Genomic DNA, 23,547 nt, shown 5'->3' with positions numbered 1-23,547 from the left:
CTGCCAAAGGGGAAAAAATACACAAAAAATTAAGTCAGATAACTGGAAAGAAATCATGCTCTTTCCTGACAGGAATTTCAGGCAAGAAAAGTAAACAGCACATCACAAATCCTGAGGCGAGGTGACAGAAACTGAAGAAATAGCTTTGAGTTACCACAATGGGATCTGTAAGCCAGCCTCTCTCTGGGGTGTGTGTGTGTGTGTGTGTGTGTGTGTGTACACATGCGCATGCATATTTACTGGAAATAGCAAGAAGCAAGAGAGAAGCAGCAGTGATGATTAAGTTATCCTTGCTTCTTTCCCAAATTTTTTACCATTCTGGTATCTGTTGAATAAATTTGGGAAGAGAGTCAGAGACATGAGAGTAGGGATGGGGAGGTGGATCCAGGTGACAGTTAATGAAAGAATATAAAGAGAATGGGAAGAAAACGCCAGATGAGAATTTCCATGGCAAGACCAGTTCCTACGCATTATTTGGTAGGGCAGAAAGAATTTTGCCCTAAATTCTATATTAGAATTTGCCTAAATTTTGTTTACAAGAGTTTTTAAGTTGAAAGTAGAGAGCATATCATCAGAATGACTTTTCTTTCTGTTAGTTCTTTAAAAAAAATTTTATTAAGATATATGAAGATATAACTGACATACATTATGCTAGGTTCAGGTGCACATCATCTGTCACAATACTTATAGAATTTTTCTCATTATAAGGAGTTTTAAGATGTACTCTCCTAGCAATTTATGAATATGCAATACAGTTTTAACTATAGTCACCATGCTGCATATTACATCCCCATAATCTATTTATTTTAAGGTTTTATTTATTTATTCATAGAGACACAGCTAGAGAGAGAGAGGCAGAGACACAAGGCAGAGGGAGGAGCAGGCTCCATGCAGGGAGCCTGATGTGGGACTCGATCCCCGGTCTCCAGGATCACGTCCTGAGCTGCAGGCGGCGCTAAACCGCTGCGCCACCGGGGCTGCCCCCCATAATCTATTTATTTTATGACTAGAGAGTTGTAACTTTGGACCCCCATCACCCAAGTGGAAGAAACATTCAGTGAACTCAAATACAGGGCAGTGGAATTCATCTAACCAGAGAGCAAAAAGAGAAAAAAATTAAAAGAAGGGTTTAGAGGAAATAGCAGTTGAATGTCTGCCTTTGGCTCAAGGCATGATCCCGGAATCTCAGGGTCAAGTCCCACATTGGGATCCCTGCATGGAGCCTGCTTCTCCCTCTGCCTGAAAGAGACCTGCCTCTGTGTGTGTGTGTGTGTGTGTGTGTGTGTCTCATGAATAAATAAATAAAATCTTTTTTAAAAATGAAAAGGCATCCTATGGAGTAGGAGAAAACACTTTCAAAAAAACCAAAAAAACAAAAAAACAAACCACTTTCAAACTACATATCAGATAAAGGGTTTATATCCAAAATATAGAAGGAACTCATTCAACTTAATAGCAAAACCCCCAAATAACCCAATTTAAAAATAAGCAAAGAACTAAAATAAACATTTTTTCCAAGAAGACCTACAAAAGGCCAACAGGTACATAAAAAGGTGCTCAACATCACTAATCATCATGAGGGAAATGCAAATCAAAACCACAATGAGATAGTACCTCATACCTGTTTGGATATCTTTTATCAAAACAACAAAAGATAACAAAATTCTGGTGAGGATTCAGAGAAGAGGAAGCCTTTGGGCACTGGTGGTAGAATATAACTGTACAGCCACTAAGGAAAACAGTATGCAGGGTTCAAAAAAATAAAAATGGAACTACAATATGATCTACTAATCTCACCTGTGGGTATATATTCAAAGGAAATGAAATCATTATCTCACAAAGCCATCTGTACCCCCATGTTCATTGAAGCATTGATTAAAAAAATAGTCAAGATATGGAAACAACTTATGCATGAATGGATAAAGAAAATGTGATATATACATATATAAAATAGAGTATTACTCAACCTTAAAAAGGAATTTTTGCCATTTGTAACAACATGAATGAACCTGAAAGTATTAAGCTATGTGAAATAAGCCAGACAAAGACAAATGCTTCTTGGTGTCACTTATATGTGGGACCTTTAAAAGAAAAAAAAAAAAGAAAGAAAAGAAAGAAAAGAAAGAAAGAAAAAAGAAAGAAAGAAAGAAAGAAAGAAAAGAAAGAAAGAAAGAAAGAAAGAAAGAAAGAAAGAAAGAAAGAAAGAAAGAAAGAAAGAAAGAAAGAAAAGAAAGAAGAAATAAAGGAAGGAAGGAAGGTTGAACTCATAGAAGCAGACAGTAAAAAATAGTTATCAAGGAGTGGGAAATCAAAGAAATAGGCAGAAGTTGGTAAAAGAATACAAACTTTCAGTCATAAAATAAATTAGGGTCTGAGGACCTAATGTATAATATAGTGGCTATAGTTGATAACACTGTATTGTATAATTGAAATTTGCTAAGAGAGTAGACTTAAATGATCTCACACATAAAGTATATATATGAGGTGATGGCTATGTTAATCCAATTGAATAATCTTTTTACAATGTATACCAAATCATTACTTTGTACACTTTAAATATATTTTGTTGATTATACCTTCATAAACCTGGAAAAAATGTTTTAAATGCATATGTATGTTTATTAACAAGGAAATATATTCATGATACGTCATTAAGCAATTTTTAAAGGAATGTGATTTATTATCTGCAAACAAAAAATGTATATGCCTTAAAAAACTAGAAGGATATGTGTCAGAAATTAAGAATGATTATTTGTGGATGGATTTATTGATTGTGTTTTCTGATTTTGCTATAACAAATTTTCATGGTGTTGTTTGCCTTTTTTTTAAGGAGGAACAATGCACTTACCTTAAAAAAGCAAAAAATAGCTTTCTGCTATTGTATGTATATATGTATATATTGCCTGGTTCTCCTCTCACAGAAACATTAGAAGTAATGTTACCTGGCAATTCCAAAATACAAAAGCTGTAGCACTTTATAGCACATTTATTATTTCAACAATAGTTTTCGGAGTGCTTCATTGTGTCAAGATTCTGGTGGCTCCAGATATACCAGAGTGAAGAAGAAACAACCCCTGTAATCCCAATTCAACAGGTGACATCTACATTAGGAGGTAGTTGTGCTTTGTTTTTAAAGACTTTATGTTTTAAAGCATTTTTAGGTTAATAGCAGAATTAAGAGGAGGATACAAAGATTTCCCATATGCCCCCTGTCCCCACATACGTATTGCCTCCTCTATTAGCAACATCCTCCACCAGAATAGTATGTTTGTTATCATTGATAGACATATAGAGACACATCATTATCACCCAAAGTCCATAGTTTACATTATGGTTCACTTGGTGTTGTACATCCTATACAAATGTATAATGACATGGATCCATCATTATAATATCATACAGAGTATTCTGACTGCCCTAAAAATCCTCTGTGCTTCTTCTATTTATCTTTACCTCTGTTTTGAATATTAGCATAAACTTATTTATGGTGCTTTAGATTTTCACATACATCATTTCACTTTTCCTGTTAATTTTTTATTATACAACATTGACTAAGATAGTCAAACCTCTGATACCCACAACAGACAAAGAGAGTCGTTGCAAATGATTAGAGTGAAGGCAAACACAGCTCAGCTGCAACAGTTGGGCACACACAACCCATAGAAGACACCTCTGAAGTGCCAGGTTCTGGTGAACAGGAGACACTGCACTGCACTACAGGACCTTTTTTTTTCTTTTTCTTTTTTTAAAAGATTTTATGTATTTATTCATAAGAGATGCATACAGAGAGGCAGAGACACAGGCATAGGGAGAAGCAGGCTCCATGTAGGGAGCCTGATGCAGGACTCAATCACAGAACCCCAGGATCATGACCTGAGCCAAAGGCAGATGCTCAACTACTGAGCCACCCAGGTGCCCCAGGACCTCTTTTTTTCAAGATCAGGAGATGCAGCTACTTTCCCAACACAGAAACAGACACAGAGTTGGACAAATGAGGAGACAGAAGAATATGTCCCAAAAGAAAGAACAAGACAAAATCACAGCAAGAGAGCTAAATGAAAGAAGAAACATGACTGACAGAGAATTTAAAGTAATGGTCATGAAGCTATTCACTGGACTTGAAAGCAGAGTGGAGGACTTATTGAGACCCTCAATAAGTAAATAGAAAACATAAAACAAAATCAGCCACAGAACTCAGAATCTTTAGAACTCAGTTGCTCGGGGCGGGGCAAGATGGTGGAAGAGTAGGATCACCAAGAGTTGTCCCCACCAACTTACCTAGATAACTTTCAAATCATCCTGAAAACCTACAAATTTGGCCTGAGATTTAAAGAGAGAAGCGGGGATCCCTGGGTGCCTCAGCGGTTTAGCGCCTGCCTTAGGCCCGGGGGTGTGATCCTGGAGTCCCAGGATCGAGTCCCACGTCGGGCTCCCGGCATGGAGCCTGCTTCTCCCTCTGCCTGTGTCTCTCATGAATGAATAAAATCTTTAAAGAGAGAACAGCTGGAATGCTACAGTGAGAAGAGTTCACGCTTCTATCAAGGTAGGAAGCCAGGGGGCGGGGGAGGAATAAATAAATAAGCATCCGAGGGGGAGGGGCCCCGCGAGGAGAGGAGCCGGGCTAAGGCCGCGCCGCCAGCGCCCCAGGACAGGAAAGCCCAGGCCCGGAGAAGCAGGAGCTTTCCCAATTTTCCCGGAGGGAAAGGCGCTCGCAGGGAACTCAGGCAGGATCCCAGGAGGGGCAGTGGAGCCCCCAGGTTCCCAGGGGCACTAACAGAGGACCTGCACCCCGGGGCAGAGCGGCCACACCCCGCGGTCGAGCTCCCTAAAGGGCTGCAGCGTGTGCCCGGGGGGGCCTGGGAGCAGCTAGGGGGGCGGCTCAGGTGGCGGCTCCGCGCCGAGGGGGCTGCGCGGCCCGGGAGCGCGATTCCAGTGGCTCAGGCCCGGGAGCCCAGGGCACCAGGGGACACAGCCCAGGATCCAGGGCTTCCCCAGGACAGGCGGAGGCCGGGAGGACACAGGACAGCGAGGACGCTCCTGCCGCCGGGTGGCCCTGACCTGTGCAGATTGGCACCCCCGACCCCGGAGCATCCAGGCCCCTGAGGACTGGGAGACTACGGTAGATACTGCTGCCTCCAGGGCTAGAGAGCTGGCTGCCACCACTGTTGTTGTTCCTTCTGGTGTCACCTTGTGCCTGGACTGAGTGGGGCCACCAGGGAGCATGGGCCTCACAGGATAAAGAGCTCTCACTGAACTGTGCACATGGCAGGGGGGGCGGGGCAGCTCCCCCAGGTGCACACACCTGAGAATCAGCACAGCAGGCCCTTCCCCCAGAAGACCAGCTGGAAGGATAGGGGAGGAGCAAGTTCTTGAGCAAGAGGTATTGAAAAGTTCCAGGGGAAGTCGAGGGACTTACAGTATATAGAATCAGAGGATATCCCTCCTTGTTTTTTGTTTGTTCCCCCCCCCTTTTTTCTCTTTTTTCTTCCTTCATCCAGTACAACTGGTTTTTAGCCACTCTGCACTAAGCAAAATGACTAGAAGGAAGAACTCACCACAAAAGAAAGAATCAGAAATAGTACTCTCTCCCACAGAGTTACAAAATTTGGATTACAATTTGATGTCAGAAAGCCAATTCAAAGCACAATTATAAAGCTACTGGTGGCTCTGGGAAAGAGCATAAAGGAATCAAGAGTTACATGACTGCAGAATTTAGATCTAATCAGGCCGAAATTAAAAATCAATTAAATGAGATGCAATCCAACTGGAGGTCCTACCGACGAGGGTTAATGAGGTAGAAGAATGAGTGAGAGATATAGAAAACAAGTTGATGGCAAGGAAGGAAGCTGAGGAAAAAAGAGAAAAACAAATAAAAGACCACAAGGAAAGGTTAAGGGAAATAAATGACAGCATCAGAAGGAAAAATCTGTGTTTAATTGTGGTTCCAGAGGGCACTGAAAGGGACAGAGGACCAAAAGTGTATTTGTACAAATGTAGCTGATAACTTCCCTAACTTGGGGGGGAGGGAAACAGGCATTCAGATCCAGGATATATAAAGATCCCCCCCTAAAATCAATAAAAACCGTTCAACACCCCGACATTTAATAGTGAAACTTGCAAATTTCAAAGATAAAAAGAAGATCCTTAAAGCAGCAAGAGACGAGAAATCCCTAACCTTTATGGGGAGAAGTATCAGGTTAACAGCAGATCTATCTACAGAACTGGCAGGCCAGAAAGGACTGGCAGGATATTCAGGGTACTAAGTGAGAAGAATATGCAGCCAAGAATACTCTATCCAGCAAGGCTCTCATTCAGAATAGAGGAAGATTAAAGAGCTTCTAAGATAGGCAGAAACTGAAAGAATATGTGACCACCAAACCAGCTCTGCAAGAAATATTAAAGGGGACTCTGTAAAAGAAAAAGGAAGTCCAAAGAAATAACCCACAAAAACAAGACTGAATAGGTATTATGATGACACTAAATTCATATCTTTCAATAGTAACTCTGAACATGAATGGGCTTATTGATCCAATCAAAAGGCGCAGGGTTTCAGACTGGATAAAAAAGCAAGACCCATCTATTTGCTGTCTACAAGAGACTCATTTTAGACCTAAGAACACCTCCAGCCTGAAAATAAAAGGTTGGAGAACCATTTACCATTAAAATGGTCCTCAAAAGAAAGCAGGGGTAGCCATCCTCATATCAGATAAATTAAGGTTTATCTCAAAGACTGTAGTAAGAGATGAAGAAGGACACTATATCATACTTAGAGGATCTACCCCACAAGAGGACTTACAATCACGAATATTTACGCCCCTAATGTGGGAGCTGCCAAGTATATCAATCAATTAATAACCAAAGTTAAGACATACTGGGATAATACTACACTTATACTTGGTGACTTGAATGTAGTAGTGCTTTCTACAATCAACAGGACTTCTAAGCACAACATCTCCAAAGAAACAAGAGCTTTAAATGATACACTGGATCAGATGGATTTCACAGATATTTATAGAACTTTACATTCAAACGCAACTGAATACACATTCTTCTCAAGTGCACGTGGAATTTTCTCCAGAATAGACCACATACCGGGTCACAAATCAGGTCTTAACTGATACCTTTTGGGATTGGGATTGTCCCCTGCATATTTTCAGACTATAATGCTTTCAAACTAGAACTAAACCACAAGAAGAAGTTTGGAAGGAATTCAAACACTGGAGGTTAAAGACCATCCTGCTAAAAGATGAAAGGGTCAACCAGGAAATTAGAGAAGAATTAAAAAGATTCATGGAAACTAATGAGAATGAAGATACAACTGTTCAAAATCTTTGGGATACAGCAAAAGCAGTCCTGAGGGGGAAATACATCGCAATACAAGCAGCCATCCAAAAACTGGAAAGAACTCAAATACAAAAGCTAACCTTACGCCTAACGGAGCTAGAGAAAAAACAGCAAATAGATCCTACACCCAGCAGAAGAAGACAGTTAATAAAGATTCGAGCAGAACTCAATGAAATCGAGACCAGAAGAACTGTGGAAGAGATTAATAAAACCAGTAGTTGGTTCTTTGAAAGAATTAATAAGATAGATAAACCATTAGCCAGCCTTATTAAAAAGAAGAGAGAAAAGACTCAAATTAATAAAATCATGAATGAAAAAGGAGAGATCACCACCAATACCAACGAAATACAAACGATTTTAAAAACATATGAACAGCTATATGCCAATAAGTTAGAGAATCTAGAAGAAATGGATGCATTTCTGGAAAATCACAAACTGCCAAAACTGGAACAGGAAGACAGAGAAAACCTGAACAGGCCAATAACCAGGGAGGAAATTGAAGCAGTCATCAAAAACCTCCCAAGACACAAAAGTCCAGGGCCAGATGGCTTCCCTGGGGAATTCTATCAAACGTTTAAAGAAGAAACCATACCTATTCTACTAAAGCTGTTCGGAAAGATAGAAAGAGATGGAATACTAAATTCGTCCTATGAGGCCAGCATCACCTTAATTCCAAAACCAGACAAAGACCCCACCAAAAAGGAGAATTATAGACCAATATCCTTGATGAACACAGATGCAAAATTTTTCACCAAGATACTAGCCAATAAGATCCAACAATACATTAAGAAGATTATTCACCATGACCAAGTGGGATTTATCCCCGGGATGCAAGGCTGGTTCAACACTCGTAGAGCAATCAACATGATAGATCATATCAACTAGAGAAAAAACAAGAACAATATGATCTTCTCAATAGATGCAGGGAAAGCATTTGATACAATACAGCATCCATTCCTGATCAAAACTCTTCAGTGTGTAGGGATAGAGGGAACATTCCTCAGCATCTTAAAAGCCATCTATGAAAAGCCCACAGCAAATACCATTCTCAATGGGGAAACACTGGGAGCCTTTCCCCTAAGGCCAGGAACACGACAGGGATGTCCACTCTCACCACTGCTATTCAACATAGTACTAGAAGTCCTAGCCTCAGCAATCAGACAACAAAAAGACATTAAAGGCATTCAAATTGGCAAAGAAGAAGTCAAACTCTCCCTCTTCACAGATGACATGATACTCTATATAGAAAACCCAAAAGACTCCACCCCAAGATTGCTAGAACACATACAGCAATTCAGCAGTGTGGCAGGATATTCCCAGCAATCAGTGGCATTTCTAAACATTATCAATGAGACTGAAGAAAGAGAAATTAAGGAGTCAATCCCATTTACAATTGCACCCAAAAGCATAAGATCCCTAGGAATAAACCTAACCAAAGAGGTAAAGGATCTATACCCTAAAAACTGCAGAACACGTCTGAAAGAAATTGAGGAAGACACACAAAGATAGAAAAGTATTCCATGCTCATGGATTGGAAGAATTAATATTGTGAAAATGTCAATGCTACCCAGGGCAAGTTACACATTTAATGCAATCCCTATCTAAATACCATGGACTTTCTTCAGAGATTTGGAACAAATTATTTTAAGATTTGTGTGGAATCAGAAAAGACCCCGAATAGCCAGGGGAATATTAAAAAAGAAAACCATAGCTGGGGGCATCACAATGCCAGATTTCAGGTTGTACTTCAAAGCTGTGGTCATCAAGACAGTGTGGTACTGGCACAAAAACAGACACATAGATCAATGGAACAGAATAGAGAATCCAGAATTTGACCCTCAACTTTAAGGCCAACTAATATTTGACAAAGCAGGAAAGACTATCCACTGGAAAAAAGACAGTCTCTTCAATAAATGGTGCTGGGAAAATTGGACATCCACATGCAGAAGAATGAAACTAGACCACTCCCTTGCACCATACACAAAGATAAACTCAAAATGGATGAAAGATCTAAATGTGAGACAAGATTCCATCAAAATCCTAGAGGAGAACACAGGCAACACCCTTTTTGAACTTGGCCACAGTAACTTCTTGCAAGATACATCCATGAAGGCAAGAGAAACAAAATAAAAAATGAACTATTGGGACTTCATCAAGATAAGAAGCTTTTTCACAGCAAAAGATACCGTCAACAAAACTCAAAGACAACCTACAGAATGGGAGAATATATTTGTAAATGACCAATCAGATAAAGGGCTAGTTTCCAATATCTATAAAGAAGTTATTAAACTCAACAGCAAAGAAACAAACAATCCAATCATGAAATGGGCAAAAGACGTGAACAGAAATCTCACAGAGGAAGACAAAAACGTGGCCAACAAGCACATGAGAAGATGCTCTGCATCACTTGCCATCAGGGAAATACAAATCAAAACCACAATGAGATACCACCTCACACCAGTGAGAATGGGGAAAATTAACAGGGCAGGATACAACAAATGTTGGAGAGGATGTGGAGAAAGGGGAACCCTCCTGCACTGTTTTTGGGAATGTGAACTGGTGCAGCCACTCTGGAAAACTATGTGGAGGTTCCTCAAAGAGTTAAAAATAGACCTGCCCTACGACCCAGCAATTGTACTGCTGGGGATTTTCCCCAAAGATACAGATGCAATGAAACACTGGGACAGCTGCACCCCGATGTTTATGGCAGCAATGTCCACAATAGCCAAACTGTGGAAGGAGCCTCGGTGTCCTTCGACAGATGAATGGATAAAGAAGATGTGGTTTATGTATACAATGGACTATTACTCAGCCATTCAAACGACAGATACCCACCATTTGCTCTGATGTGGATGGAACTGGAGGGTATTATGCTGAGTGAAATAAGTCAATTGGAGAAGGACAAACATTATATGGTCTCATTCATTTGGGGAATATAAAAAATAGTGAAAGGGAATAAAGGGGAAAGGAGAAAAACTGAGTGGGAAATATCAGAAAGGGAGACAGAACATGATAGATTCCTAACTCTGGGAACTAGGGGTGGTGGAAGGGGAGGTGGGCAGTGGTTGGGGGTGAGTGGGTGATGGACATTGAGGTGGGCACTTGATGGGATGAGCACTGGGTGTTATTCTATATGTTGGCAAATTGAACGCCATAAAAAATAAATTTATAAAAGAATAAAAAATAAGATAAAAGAAGAGACTCCAAATAGCCAGGGGAATACTAAAAAAATATTTTCTCCAAATAGCCAAGAAAACCAGAGCTGGGGGCATCACAATGCCATATTTCAGGTTTTACTATAAAGCTGTGATCTTCAAGACAGTGTGGTACTGGCATAAAAACAGACACATAGATCAATGGAACAGAATAGAGAACCCAGAACTGGACCCTGAACTCTATGGTCAACTAATATTCGATAAAGCAGGAAAGAGAATCCACTGGAAAACTACAGTCTCTTCAATAAATAGTGCTGGGAAAATTGGACATCCACATGCAGAAGAATGAAACTAGACCACTCTCTTACACCATACACAAAGATAAACTCAAAATGGATGAAAGATCTAAATGTGAGACAAGATTCCATCAAAATCCTAGAGGAGAACACAGGCAACACCCTTTTTGAACTTGGCCACAGCAACTTCTTGCAAGTTACATCCTTGAAGGCAAGGGAAACAAAATCAAAAAGGAATTATTGGGGCTTAATCAAGTTAAAAGCTTCTGCACAGCAAAAGAAACAGTGAACAAATCTAAAAGACACCCTACACAATGGGAGAAGATATCTGCACATGACATATCAGATAAAGGGCTAGTTTCCAAGATCTATAAAGAACTTATTAAACTCAACAGCAAAGAGACAACAATCCAATCATGAAATGGGCAAAAGACATGAAGAGAAATCTCCCAGAGGAAGACATAGACATGGCCAACATGCACATGAGAAAATGCTCTGCATCACTTGCCATCAGGGAAATACAAATCAAAACCACAATGAGATACCACCTCACACCAGTGAGATTAGTACAGTTAACAGGACAGGAAACAACAAATGTTGGAGAGGATGTGGAGAAAGGGGAACCCTCTTGCACTGTTGGTGGGAATGTGAACTGGTGCAGCCACTCTGGAAAACTGTGTGGAGGTTTCTCAAAGAGTTAAAAATAGAGCTGCCCTACGACCCAGCAATTGCACTGCTGGGGATTTACCCCAAAGATACAGATGCAGTGAAACGCTAGAACACCTGCACCCCAATGTTTATAGCAGCAACGTCCACAATAGCAAAACTGTGGAAGGAGCCTCGGTGTCCATCAATAGAGAAATGGATAAAGATGTGGTCTATGTAGACAATGGAATATTCCTCAGCCATTAGAAACGACAGATAACCACCATTTGCTTCAAGATGGATGGAACTGGAGGGTATTATGCTGAGTGAAGTAAGTCAATCAGAGAAGGACAAACATTATATGGTCTCATTTATTTGGGGAATATAAAAAATAGTGAAAGGGAATAAAGGAGAAAGGAGAGAAAATGAGTGAAAATATCAGTGAGGGTGACAAAACATGAGCAACACCTAACTCTGGGAAATGAACAAGGGGTAGTGGAAAGAGAGGTGGGGGGGGGGGGTTGGGGTGACTGGGTGATGGGCACTGAGGGAGGCCCTTGGCAGGATGAGCACTGGGTGTTATGCTATATGCTGGCAAATTGAACTCCAATAAAAAAAGAACTCAATTGCTGGAATTAAAAATATACTAGAGGGAATAAATATACTAGCAGGAGGAAACGGATCAATTAGCAACTTGGGAGGACAGAGTAATGAAAAGTAATCAAACTGGACTCCTCTCCATAGAGGAAAAAAAACCAATAATAAAAAATGAGAACATATTATGGAACTCAGTAACACCATCAAGCATAATAAGATTCACATTATGGAGATCTCAGAAGGAAAAGAGAGAAAGGCAGAAAATTATTTGAAGAAGTAATAGGTGAAAACTTCCCTAATCTGGGGATGGAAACACAAATCCAGGTCCAGAAAACACAGAGGGCCTCCATTAAAATGAACCAAGGAAGAACACATCAAGACCAGGGAAGTAATTAAATGGCAAAAGGTAGTGATAAGGAGAGAATTTTAAAAGCAGCAAGATAAAAGATGACAGTTATATACAAGGAAAACTCCAGAAGCTATTGGCAGATTTTTCAGCAGAAACTTTAGAGGCCAGGAGAAATTTCATGATATATTCAATGTGCTGAAAGGGAAAAATAAGCAGCCATGAATGCCCCAACCAGCTAGGCTATCATTCAGCATAGAAGGAGAGATAAAGAGTTTCTCAAATAGACCAGTTGCCAGCAATGAAATAAACAAACTTCCAAAAAACAAAAGTCCAGGTCCGGACAGCTTCACAGGTAAATTCTACCAAACATTTAAGGAAGTTAATTAGTTAATTAATTAATTAATTAGTTAATTAATTAGTTAATTAATACTAGTTAATTAGTATTAACTAATACCTAGTCTTTTCAAACTACTCCAAAAAATAAAAATAAAAAAAGGAAGGAAAACTTCCAAATTCATTCTATGAGGCCTGATACCAAAATCCATAAAGACACTGACACACACACACACACACACACACACACACACACAGAGAGAGAGAGAGAGAGAGAGAGAGAGAATGAGTGCTACAGGTCAATTGCCCTGATGAACATAGATGCAGAAATTCCATATAAAATACTACCAAACCAAATCCAACAATACATTTAAAGAATCGTTCACCACAATCAAGTGGGATTTATTCCCAGGGTGCAAGGGTGATTCAATACTTGCAAATCAATCAACATAATACATTACATCAGTAAGAGAAAGGATAATAACCATATGATCATCTCCATAGGTACCGAAAAAGCATTTGACAAAGTACAACATCCATTCATGACAAAAATCCTCAACAAAGTAGATTTAGAGGCAACATATCTCGACATCACAAAGGCCATATATAAAAACCTGCAGCAAACTTCATACTCAATGGGGAAAAATTGAGAGCTCTTCCCCTAATGTTAGAATAAGACAAGGATGGGGCAGCCCCGGTGGCCCAGTGGTTTAGCGCCACCTTTGGTGCGGGGTGTGATCTGGAGACCTGGGATTGAGTCCCACGTCAGGCTCTCTGCATGGAGCCTGCTTCTCCCTCTGCCTGTGTCTCTGCCTCTCTCTCTCTCTCTCTCTCTCTCTCTGTCGTGAATAAATAAATAAAATCTTTAAAAAATAAGACAAGAATTTCTACTTTCACCACTTTTATTCAACATAATACTAGAAGTCCTAGTAATAGCATTCAGACAAGAGAAAAGAATAAAAGGTACCCAAATTGGTAAGGAAGAAGTAAAACTCTATTTGTACATGATACTATATAGAGAAAGCCATAAAGACCTCACCAAAAAACTACCAGAACTGATAAATGAATTCGGTAAAGCCACAGGATACAAAAACAATGTACAGAAATATGTTTCAAATTTATATACTCATAATGAAGCAGCAGAAAGAGAAACTAAGAAAACAGTCTCATTTACAATTGTATCAAAAACAGTAAAATACCTAGGAATAAACTTAACCAGGAGGTGAAAGATCTATACTCTGAAAACTATAAAACACTGATGAAAAACACTAAAAATTACAAAAAGAAATGGAAAAATATTCCATGCTCATGTTTAGAGGAAAAAATAATTGTTAAAATGTCCATTTTACAATATACAATTTACAAACCAATACAATATACAAACCAATTTACAGATTTAACGCAACTCCTATTAAAATGCCAACAACAACAACAACAACAAAACAAAATAACATTTTTCACAGAACTAGAACAAACAATCCTAAAATTTGTGTGGAACTACAAACAACCCCAAATAACCAAAATGATTTTGGAAAATAAAACCAGAGGTATCACAACTCTAGATTTTGAGTTATATTACAAAGCCTGTAGTATTGGTACTGGGACAAAAATAGACACATAGATTAACAGAACAAAACTGAGGAGCCAGAAATAAACCCACAATTATATGATCAGTTAATCCTTGACAAAGGAGGAAAGAATAGTAATGAGGAAAAGATAATATCTTCAACAAATGGTGCTGGGAAAACCGCATGGCTTACTTACACCATTCACAAAAATAAACTCACAAGAGATTAAAGATCTAAATGTGAAACCTTAAACCATAAAAATCTTGGAAGAGTATATATACAGACAGTAATTTCTGTGATATTGCCCATAGAAACATTTTTCTAAATATGTGTAGGAAGGGGTCAGGCGAAATGGGTGAAGGGGATTAAAGAGTATATTATGACCAGCACTGAGTAATGTATAGAATTGTTGAATCACTATATTGTATACTTGAAACTAGTAACACTGTATGTTCATTATACTGGAATTTTAAAAAATTTTAAGGGAAAATTATGGGTAATTTGAAGAAGTATTTGTAGTCATTAGTTGGTCCTTTATCTCCCATGTAATCTCTGTCTAGACAGAAAAAATTCCAACAGTGACCAGTTAATTTCCTCTTTAGCACTGCTCATTCTCCAACATTGACATTAAATGGTTGAGTAACTGGCCAGGAGAGAAACAAAAAAATCCCATGACTATTTCTGCTCAGACATATGTGATTTTTTAAATGTATTTTTTTCTTGGCTTGAGTACACAGTAAAAATGCCTTCAGATCAGAGCAATAGCTCTGAGTATTCTCAGTCAGAGAATAATTGGAAAGAAGTCAAAATGAACTCCAATGAGTAAAAATGTAATCAACAAAACATGTTCACATTCTATTAGTCTCATTACTTAGACAAAATCAACAAAATGGGGAATCAGAATACATCCAGCAAAAAATGAGAAAGGAACACAACTGAAGAGCCAGTAGTAGTCTACATTTCTCTATTTTAAAAGACTGATAAAATTACTCTCAAAGATATATTCATATTTTCAATCTAGATCATTTAAGTATGTTAAATGGAAAAAATTTTAAATATGGTACTTTCTGTCTCCTTTTCTGACATTTCCCACCCATTTCTTCTCCCTTCCCTTCTATTCCCTCTCACTATTATTTATATTCCCCAAATGAATGAGACCATAAAAGAACATGAAGACTCCTAACTCTGGGAAGCGAACTGGGGGTGCTGGAAGGGGAGGAGGATGGGGGGTGGGGGTGAATGGGTGACAGGCACTGAGGGGGGCACTTGATGGGATGAGCACTGGGTGTTATTATGTATGTTGGCAAATTGAACACCAATAAAAAATAAATTTATTATTAAAAAATAAATACATAAATATGGTACTTTCCTCTAAATTAGAACGAATTATTATATATCCTTCCCACACACACACTGATATCTTTTTGTAGTTTTCCATTTTCTTCCTGCCTCAGGATAAGCTGTATCTCCTCCAAAATAAGAGATCCAAAAAAACAAAAAAACAAAAAAACAAAATAAGAGATCCATCTATAGTTCCCTCCTCCCAGAGTTTAACCTGACTTACTCACATGAATTAGGAAAATCAATGCCTTCATCACCATCTTTGAGGCTAGAGAGTTGGTTTAGCTTATTTTAAACATCAACAAATGGAAAAAATTATCATTAGAGATTTCCTACATGGACTTATGATGTGATCAATTTATCTGATTAACAAGAATTTACTGAATCTAAAAGTTATGGTAAACATGACCTAGCTTGCAGCAAGTCCTAACTTTTCAGAATAAATTTTAGATCACTGTTCAGAAAATTCTATACTGCTATGGATACTCCAGATTGAATTTCTTCACCCCCTCCAATATATATCTTACCTTTCAGTGATGGCTTCATTAGAGGTTCCTGATATGAATTCATTGGAATCATTTCTAAAGAATTAAATACATGTATGATCAGACCCCAGTGACTCCATAGCCAAACTTTTTTGAATTTAGTTACAGGTAGTTCAATTTGTAGACTGATTGAATTCTAAACAAACAAACAAACAAAACTATTTGTAAATTAGTTATTTGGAAACCAGTACCCAATTTTCCTTAGGAATAGGGCTTTATATAGTTGTATTGAAAATCTCAGGCTTGTCAAAAAAGCCTAACAAATCAAGACAAGAACAATTCTTTATTGCTAAACTCAACTCTCCTAAGGAACTACACTGAAGTTGAATTTTTTTTTAATTTTTTATTTATGATAGTCGCACAGAGAGAGAGAGAGAGAGAGAGGCAGAGACACAGGCAGAGGGAGAAGCAGACTCTGTGCACCGGGAGCCCGATGTGGGATTCGATCCCGGGTCTCCAGGATCGCGCCCTGGGCCAAAGGCAGGCGCCAAACCGCTAAGCCACCCAGGGATCCCTGAAGTTGAATTTACTTCAAAATATAACCTTAGTTTGTAGGTACACAGCCTTTTGGCTTCTTATTTCCTGATTATCAAATATCCTTACTTTTCATGTGTCACTAAATTCTTTTCTATTCCTCAATTTGGTTCAAAAAACTGCATGCTTGAGGCAGGGGCTTCTTTTAATATGATGATGGGCTAATGTTTGGGACATGAGCTTTAGATGGTTGCAAAGCTCTAGAGGGTAAGGGGACAGACCAAGAGGGACTCATCTCCCTGTCCACTGCCACCTCTCCATGCTCAAACAATAGGATCCTCTCTTTACCTGGCCCACTCTATCAGTGTTTCACCACAGACATTATGAGAGTTTCCTAAGAGCTTTAGTTACTGGTTACTAAGAATCCCAAACAAACATTAAGTAGAAAGTCTCACTCTTATGACCTGTTCTTTTTTCCACTTAGAACCCAAAAGAAAGTTACCTACAGAAGCTTACAATCTCTTATGGAAACCTCTTATTGGCACCAATGCTCTCTGTTAGCTTTTGGTACTCAGATCAGTCAAGTCAACTTACCTCTTGTCGTCACTGTTGTCAGCAGATCCTATAGAGGAATCCATAACTCTGCTAAAGAGTAAAAAGCATACAAAAAATAAAGTCAGACATTTTGGAAAGCAATCAGGTTCTTTTTCCTGAGTTTTAGGACATGAAAAGTAAAATCATGAGGAAACATGACAGAAACAGCAGAAACAGTTTCAGGGTACAGCAATGGAACATCTGAGACAGCCTCTTGGCTGTGTGTTGTGTGTTCACTGGAAAGAGAAGGAAAGAATTAAGGGAGGTATTGCTTTCATGATTAAACCTCCTTTCTTCTCCATTTTTTCAACTTATGCATTCTGGAATAAATTTGGGCAATGTGAATGATCTGGGCATAGGGACAAGGAGCTGGATCCAGGTAATAGGTAACAAAGGACACAGAAATAAAGAAAATGCAAGAACAATAAATATTCCAATGTCAAGAGCTAGTCCTTGGTCACCATTTAGTAGAGAAGAAATAGGTATGTCAAGAATGGCCTAAATAATGTGTTTCTTTTTAAGATTTTATTCATTTATTCATGAGAGAGACAGAGGCAGAGACAGAGGCAGAGGGAGAAGCAGGCTCCATAAGGGGAGCCCAATGTGGAACTCCATCTCAGGACCCTGGGACCACAGCCAGAACCAAAGTCAGACTGTCAACCACTGAGCCACCCAGGCGCCACAGACCTAAATAACGTTTAAAAGATTTCTCTGAACTGAAAGGAGAACAAGGGTCCAGAATGATTTTTCTCTCAAATCATCACAAAAGGTATCTGGTTAAATTATTAAAGTCAAGACTTCCCACCACCAAACTACTGGGTTCAATAATTTAATCTCTCTACATTTAATTTCCTCATCTGTAAAATAAGACACATTAAAAATGCTCTTTGTATCTGTCAGCTTCATGCTGATTGTTCATCATTTCACAAACATTACTGGTTTTTAGGCAGCCTGCCTCTTCACCAAATGTTATACCAAAAATATCAATGTGACAAACAATACGAAAAAAAATCAGTGACAACATGAAAAAAAATCAGTGACAACAATATAAACAGATACATATTTAAATTTCAAAAACACTTCAAGATTCTCAAAGTACTACATTCTCATGATTTCCTGGGAAATTTTGGATTCCTATCCATAAGATAGTCTTCCCCCCAAAACTATAGAAATTAAACCAAAGTATGGATTTCTAAAACTAACAATAACACAAACCCTGGGAGTCTCCAAAGGAGTGAGAGCTGTCCCTTAACTGGCAGACAGATAGGAAAAGGGCTGCTCTGGACAATCCTGAGGGGCTGAGTAGGAGGGGAAATTTTAAGTTTTGCCTTTCTTCTGAGATGCTTGGAGACAATCACTGCAGTTCTTAGAAGCAAGTACCCAGATGCAGTTAGGATAAAATTTGGGTAGCATTAGGCTAGCTGATGAAAACAGGGATGGGCTGAAGAGCAATTCTTGGGCCTTTACCTCTCCCCTATTTCCAAAGCCCAGTTGAATAATGCAGAAAGCTACTTTCTCCATTGCTGCTTTTGCCCAAGACCTTAGAAGTGACATACTCTGACTGGAGAAATTACCTGGATTACAGTGTTTCACTGTTCTACAGACTCTCTGTCCCCAGACTATCACCTCCCCTCATGTTAAATTTACTGAGAAAAACATACCTTAAGTCCTAGCTTTCAACAAGAGTGACTTATATTACCTCATCCAACCCAGGATACTTTTGAAAGCAGAAAGGACATGCTATTAATAATTATGATCAGACAACAGCCACAAACTGAAATTTTCCCACGCAAATCTTCAGCCCTTGCCTAATACAAGTTTCCAGACAGAGGGGCCAATGTAATTAGATACCTGAGGGGTACAACCACTGAAAAATACAACAAACTGAACAACATATACCATCTGAAACAGACCTCCTGGAACATACTCACCAAGATTTTTAAGTAAGCATTAGAGTACACTTAAAAATACAGGGGAAGATGTTACTAAAGGAAACGAGCATAAGAAATCCTAAGGAAAAAAAAAAAAAAAAGAAATCCTAAGGAAATACCCAAGCAAAATAAGTCAGTCAGAGAAAGACAAATACCATATGATTTCACTCATATGTGGAATTTAAGAAACAAAACAAATGAACCTAGAAGAAGGGAAGGAAAAATAAAATAAGATGAAAAATGAGAGGGAGGCAAACCATAAGAGACACTGAACTCTAAGAAACAAACTGAGGGTTGCTGGAGGGGAGATGGGTAGAGGGAAGGGATAATTGAGTGATGGGCATTAAGGAAGGCACTTGATATAATGAGCCTGGGTGTTACACACAACTGGTAAATCACTAAATTATATATATATATATCAGGTTACTACCCTCTGCTTATATATTCATTAAAGGGAACTTTTAAACACACACACACACAAGAAGATATCTTAAATGTAAAAGTCTAATTGTTGAAATAAAGAATCATTTCATGGGATAAATAGTAGTTTGGATACATGTGGAAAGCAAATTAATCTGGAGTTGGAAGAGGAGATTGAGAAACTCTCCCAGAAAATAGTAGAAAACGATAGAACATACAACAGAAAAGCCAGTTGATATATAGGATAAAAAAAAAACAGATCTCTAACACGTGGATTATAGATATCTAAGAAAAAATAAAAAGAAAATGTTTGAAAAGTAATAAATTTCCCCAAATTAAAAAAGAATATTATAAAAGTGATGTTTCATTTAACAAACATTTAAATGGTATTAACTAAGTGCCAGGCATTGTCCTGATGCTTCATAAATATTTTAATTGGTCCTCATTACAATCCTTGTGATAGTTACTATTATTATTTGTTTTAACCAATTCACAGATCTTGAATAGTCATATGTTTCCAACATCCATCATGCTGATTTGTAAGCCACTCATTGCTAATAAAAATCTGTGGCCTTCTCTGAGGTAATTAACAGTGTTTCAAGTATTGATTGAGATGGGACAACTAAAGCCTCTGTAGTGGCTATCCCAAAATAGTCAAACATATCCCCATGGACAGAGCAGCCCCAATAGAGCATTCAGCTGTCCCAGAGGAGAAGCTTAAAGTGACAGTGACTCAGCAAAGGAAACAGTCAACAAAACTAAAAGGCAACATCTGGAATGGAAGAAGATGTTTGCAAATGTCTTATCAGATAAACAAAAAATCCGGTCAAGAAATGGGCAGAAGACATGAACAGACATTTTTCCAAAGGATGTACAAATGTCCAAGACATGAAAAAATGCTCAACATCCCTGGGCATCAGGGAAATACAAATCAAAACCAAAATGAGGTACCACCTCATGCCAGTTACAAAGGCTAAAATTAATGGTGAGGATGTGGAGAAAGGGGAACCCTCTTACACCATTGGTGGGAATGCAAACTGGTGTATCCACTCTGGAAAAACAGTATGGAGGTTCCTCAAAAAGTTAAAAATAGAACTACCCTATGACCCAGCAATTGCTACTAGGTATTTATTCAAAGAATATAAACATTAGAAGGAGTACATGCACCCCCATATTTATAGCAGCAATGTTCACAATAGCCAAACTATGGAAAGATCCCAGATGTCCACTGACAGATGAATGGATAAAGATGATGTGGTGTGTATATATATACATGCATATATATGTATGCATACACAGGTATATATAGATATATAGATATATATACTGTAGAATATTACTCAGCCATAAAAAAAGAAATCTTACCATTTGCAATGACATGGATGGAACTAGAGGGTATTATGCTAAGTGAAATAAGCCAGAAAAAGCCAATTATATTCTTTCACTCATATGTGGAATTTAAGAAACAAACAGATAAACATAGGGGAAGGGAAGAAAAAATAAGAGGAAAAAGAGAGACAAACCATACGAGAGTCTTAACTATAAGAAACAAACTGAAGGTTGCTGGAGCAGAATAGAGTGGGAAGGATGCTCTAAATGGGTGATGGGCATTAAGGAGAACACTTGATGGAATGAGCACTGGGTATTTTACGCAACTGATGAATCACTAAATTCTATCTCTGGAACCAATAATACATTATTTGTTAATTAAATTGAATTTAAATTTTTAAAAAAGTGACTGTGACTGCCAAGTGCATATTGTTACTGGCATACTGCCTAAGCTGTAGTATTTTACAGAAATTATAAGCATAATACAAGGTCTTTAAATTTCGAGTTTGTCAAATTTCATTTATATACAGTTTACATTCATTATGAAAGAAGGTATACATATATTCCCTATTCTATTAACCAAGGCTGAGAATTATGATCAAAATTTAGTAAATTTGAGTTTTATCACTTACTTATTATTTTTTTGATGCATGAGCCAGAGATATAAAGGGTTCTTCTTTAATCTCTGCATGATGTTGTCTTATATTTAACTTACAATTCATCTAAAAAAAGAAAGGCACATATGAATTTTATATTCAGTATATTTAAAACAATAAGCTATTTGCCCAATTATAAAGAAAATTACACATAGAACTTACTGGGTATAGATCAGCATTTCTAAAATCTTGAATCCACAAAGTTATAAAATATACAATATTGTACAATTTTATCAATCCTGTGAAATATGCATTTTTGTATTTTCCCCTCAGTATTTAATTTTGGATAGAGAAATGGAAGAAAAAGTTTTCTGAACATGCAATTAAAGTTTAGTTCAAAGACAGGACACTTTAAAGTTTGTTCTCTTAATACATAGGACCCTGCAAGTGAAACAAAATTTGTTTCAAACCAATTTTACACCATCATAGGGATTTATGATATTTCCATCCTGAAATATCTAGCATAAATCAAAGGAGTAGGAAAGCAAAGATGCATCCTTCAACATTTTACAGAACAATGAGAAGTCATTGGAGAATAAGACATTGCCAAGTACATTGCCAAGTTATCAAGGAGGCAGACTTGAGTGCCACAAGGTCCTAAATTCTGGACAAGGAGAGAAAAATGAAAACAAATAGAAAAAAATACTTTCATAAACACATCAGTTTGGGCATAAATGTTAATTTTGAGTTTTGGCTTTAAGGGCCAGCCATCTGTAAATTCTGTGCCTTCAAGGAATACCACCTCACAGGCAGCAGGAAGAGGAACCCCAAAGTTCTGAGGCTACTACCTTCTGTTCCAGAGGTGGCCAGAAAAGCGGGATGGACCAAGGCAGAGCTGCATATCTAAGGATACTTCCTCCCCACAAACCCTGGATCTGCTTACCTGCAGACAGGGCTGCTTCTGAGGAGCTGCAGTAGAAGCGTGGCAGGAACAGAATAACTCAGATATTGTGCCTTGGATACAACTTTTCCTAAGTGGGAGCAAACATTACTAGAGCTCCTAATAGTAGTCTTCTTTCCCGCTGCCTTTCAGGATAGTGGCTTTAACTTCTTTCCCTTTTTATAAATTTTTAATTTCCCAAACCAAGTCTGTTAAGTCATATTTGTCCCAATTCCTGGCCAGCAACAAGGTTACTGCTATTTGGTCCTACATCCGCCTAGTGCACGCCTATCCTGCCCACATATCTTCACCCCACACCCCCACCACTCTGGTTCCCTGAAAGTGAGGAGGTTCTGGGAGGTCTCCAGGAAAGAGACAAACATTTATCAATGCTCCCCAAAGATGAGCACAAGGCAAAACGTCCTGTCTATGGCCACAAATACCTCCATCCTGCCCTCTCCCCCCACCCTCCAGCCCTCCCTCTAAAACATTATGTTCTTCTCACTCTCTATGAGGATGAGGGGCAACAATAGCTAACATAGAGGGAAGAGTACAGGATGCCCCTGTCCAGAGACCCCCACCACCCCTAGGTCTCTACCTGGTGCTGGTAATAAGCCAGTACTGGAATAAGAACTCTGTGTCCATGGCAACCCCAAACAACAGATTCCAGGGGGTCCTGAGATAGTAGTAGAGTGGGGAATACAGTGAATTTGGTTCCAGGCTACAGGGTCTTAAAAATAGATGCAGATCCCCTTAAAGATGGGGGATAGGGGAGTACCAAGATCAAAGAACCCAGGATAATAATCTCAGAGCAGACTGTCTTATTTTATATCTTTTATTCTGCGAGAAAGAGAATGATCAGAGAGCCAAATGTTTTCTGGTAAATATCAAATAAGACTAAAATAGGCAAAGTTGTTACAGGACTCAGAACAAAAATTATTTATGCAAGCTATCATTTCATAGGATTGAGAGGAAGCAATTAGTTATTAGTTTTAAATTTAAAACACCCATTTTCCTGGTAGAGTAAATCTGAGAAGGTGGAAACAAATGCCAAAGAAAGGGAAAAAATGTGAAAAGAAAATTTTAAAAA

At 38.5% G+C, this 23,547-nt stretch overlaps 1 protein-coding gene across 10 annotated transcripts in view; it reads right to left on the bottom strand.

The window, feature by feature from the left end:
- Positions 1–23,075, bottom strand: part of LOC606856 (phosphatidylinositol 3,4,5-trisphosphate 3-phosphatase TPTE2) — a 160,403-nt gene extending 137,328 nt beyond the window's left edge. For 3 of the 10 annotated variants that reach the window (XM_038573135.1, XM_038573136.1, XM_038573138.1), the window contains exons 1-4: positions 22,461–22,946; positions 21,554–21,643; positions 17,242–17,292; positions 16,156–16,209 (exon numbers count right to left, since the gene is read on the bottom strand). In XM_038573135.1, coding sequence (XP_038429063.1) covers positions 16,156–16,209; positions 17,242–17,292; positions 21,554–21,612 — 164 coding nt within the window. In that variant the 5' untranslated portion in view covers positions 21,613–21,643; positions 22,461–22,946. The other 7 variants (XM_038573137.1, XM_038573140.1, XM_038573132.1 and 4 more) reach the window with 6 other exon arrangements.
- Between the last annotated feature and the right edge of the window lie 472 nt (positions 23,076–23,547).

This window comes from Canis lupus, chromosome 25 (genome assembly GCF_011100685.1).
Source record: "Canis lupus familiaris isolate Mischka breed German Shepherd chromosome 25, alternate assembly UU_Cfam_GSD_1.0, whole genome shotgun sequence".
In the NCBI taxonomy this organism is placed as follows: Eukaryota; Metazoa; Chordata; class Mammalia; order Carnivora; family Canidae; genus Canis; species Canis lupus.
Note: the sequence above shows the minus strand (reverse complement) of the source record. Positions and strands in the feature narration are given on the sequence as shown.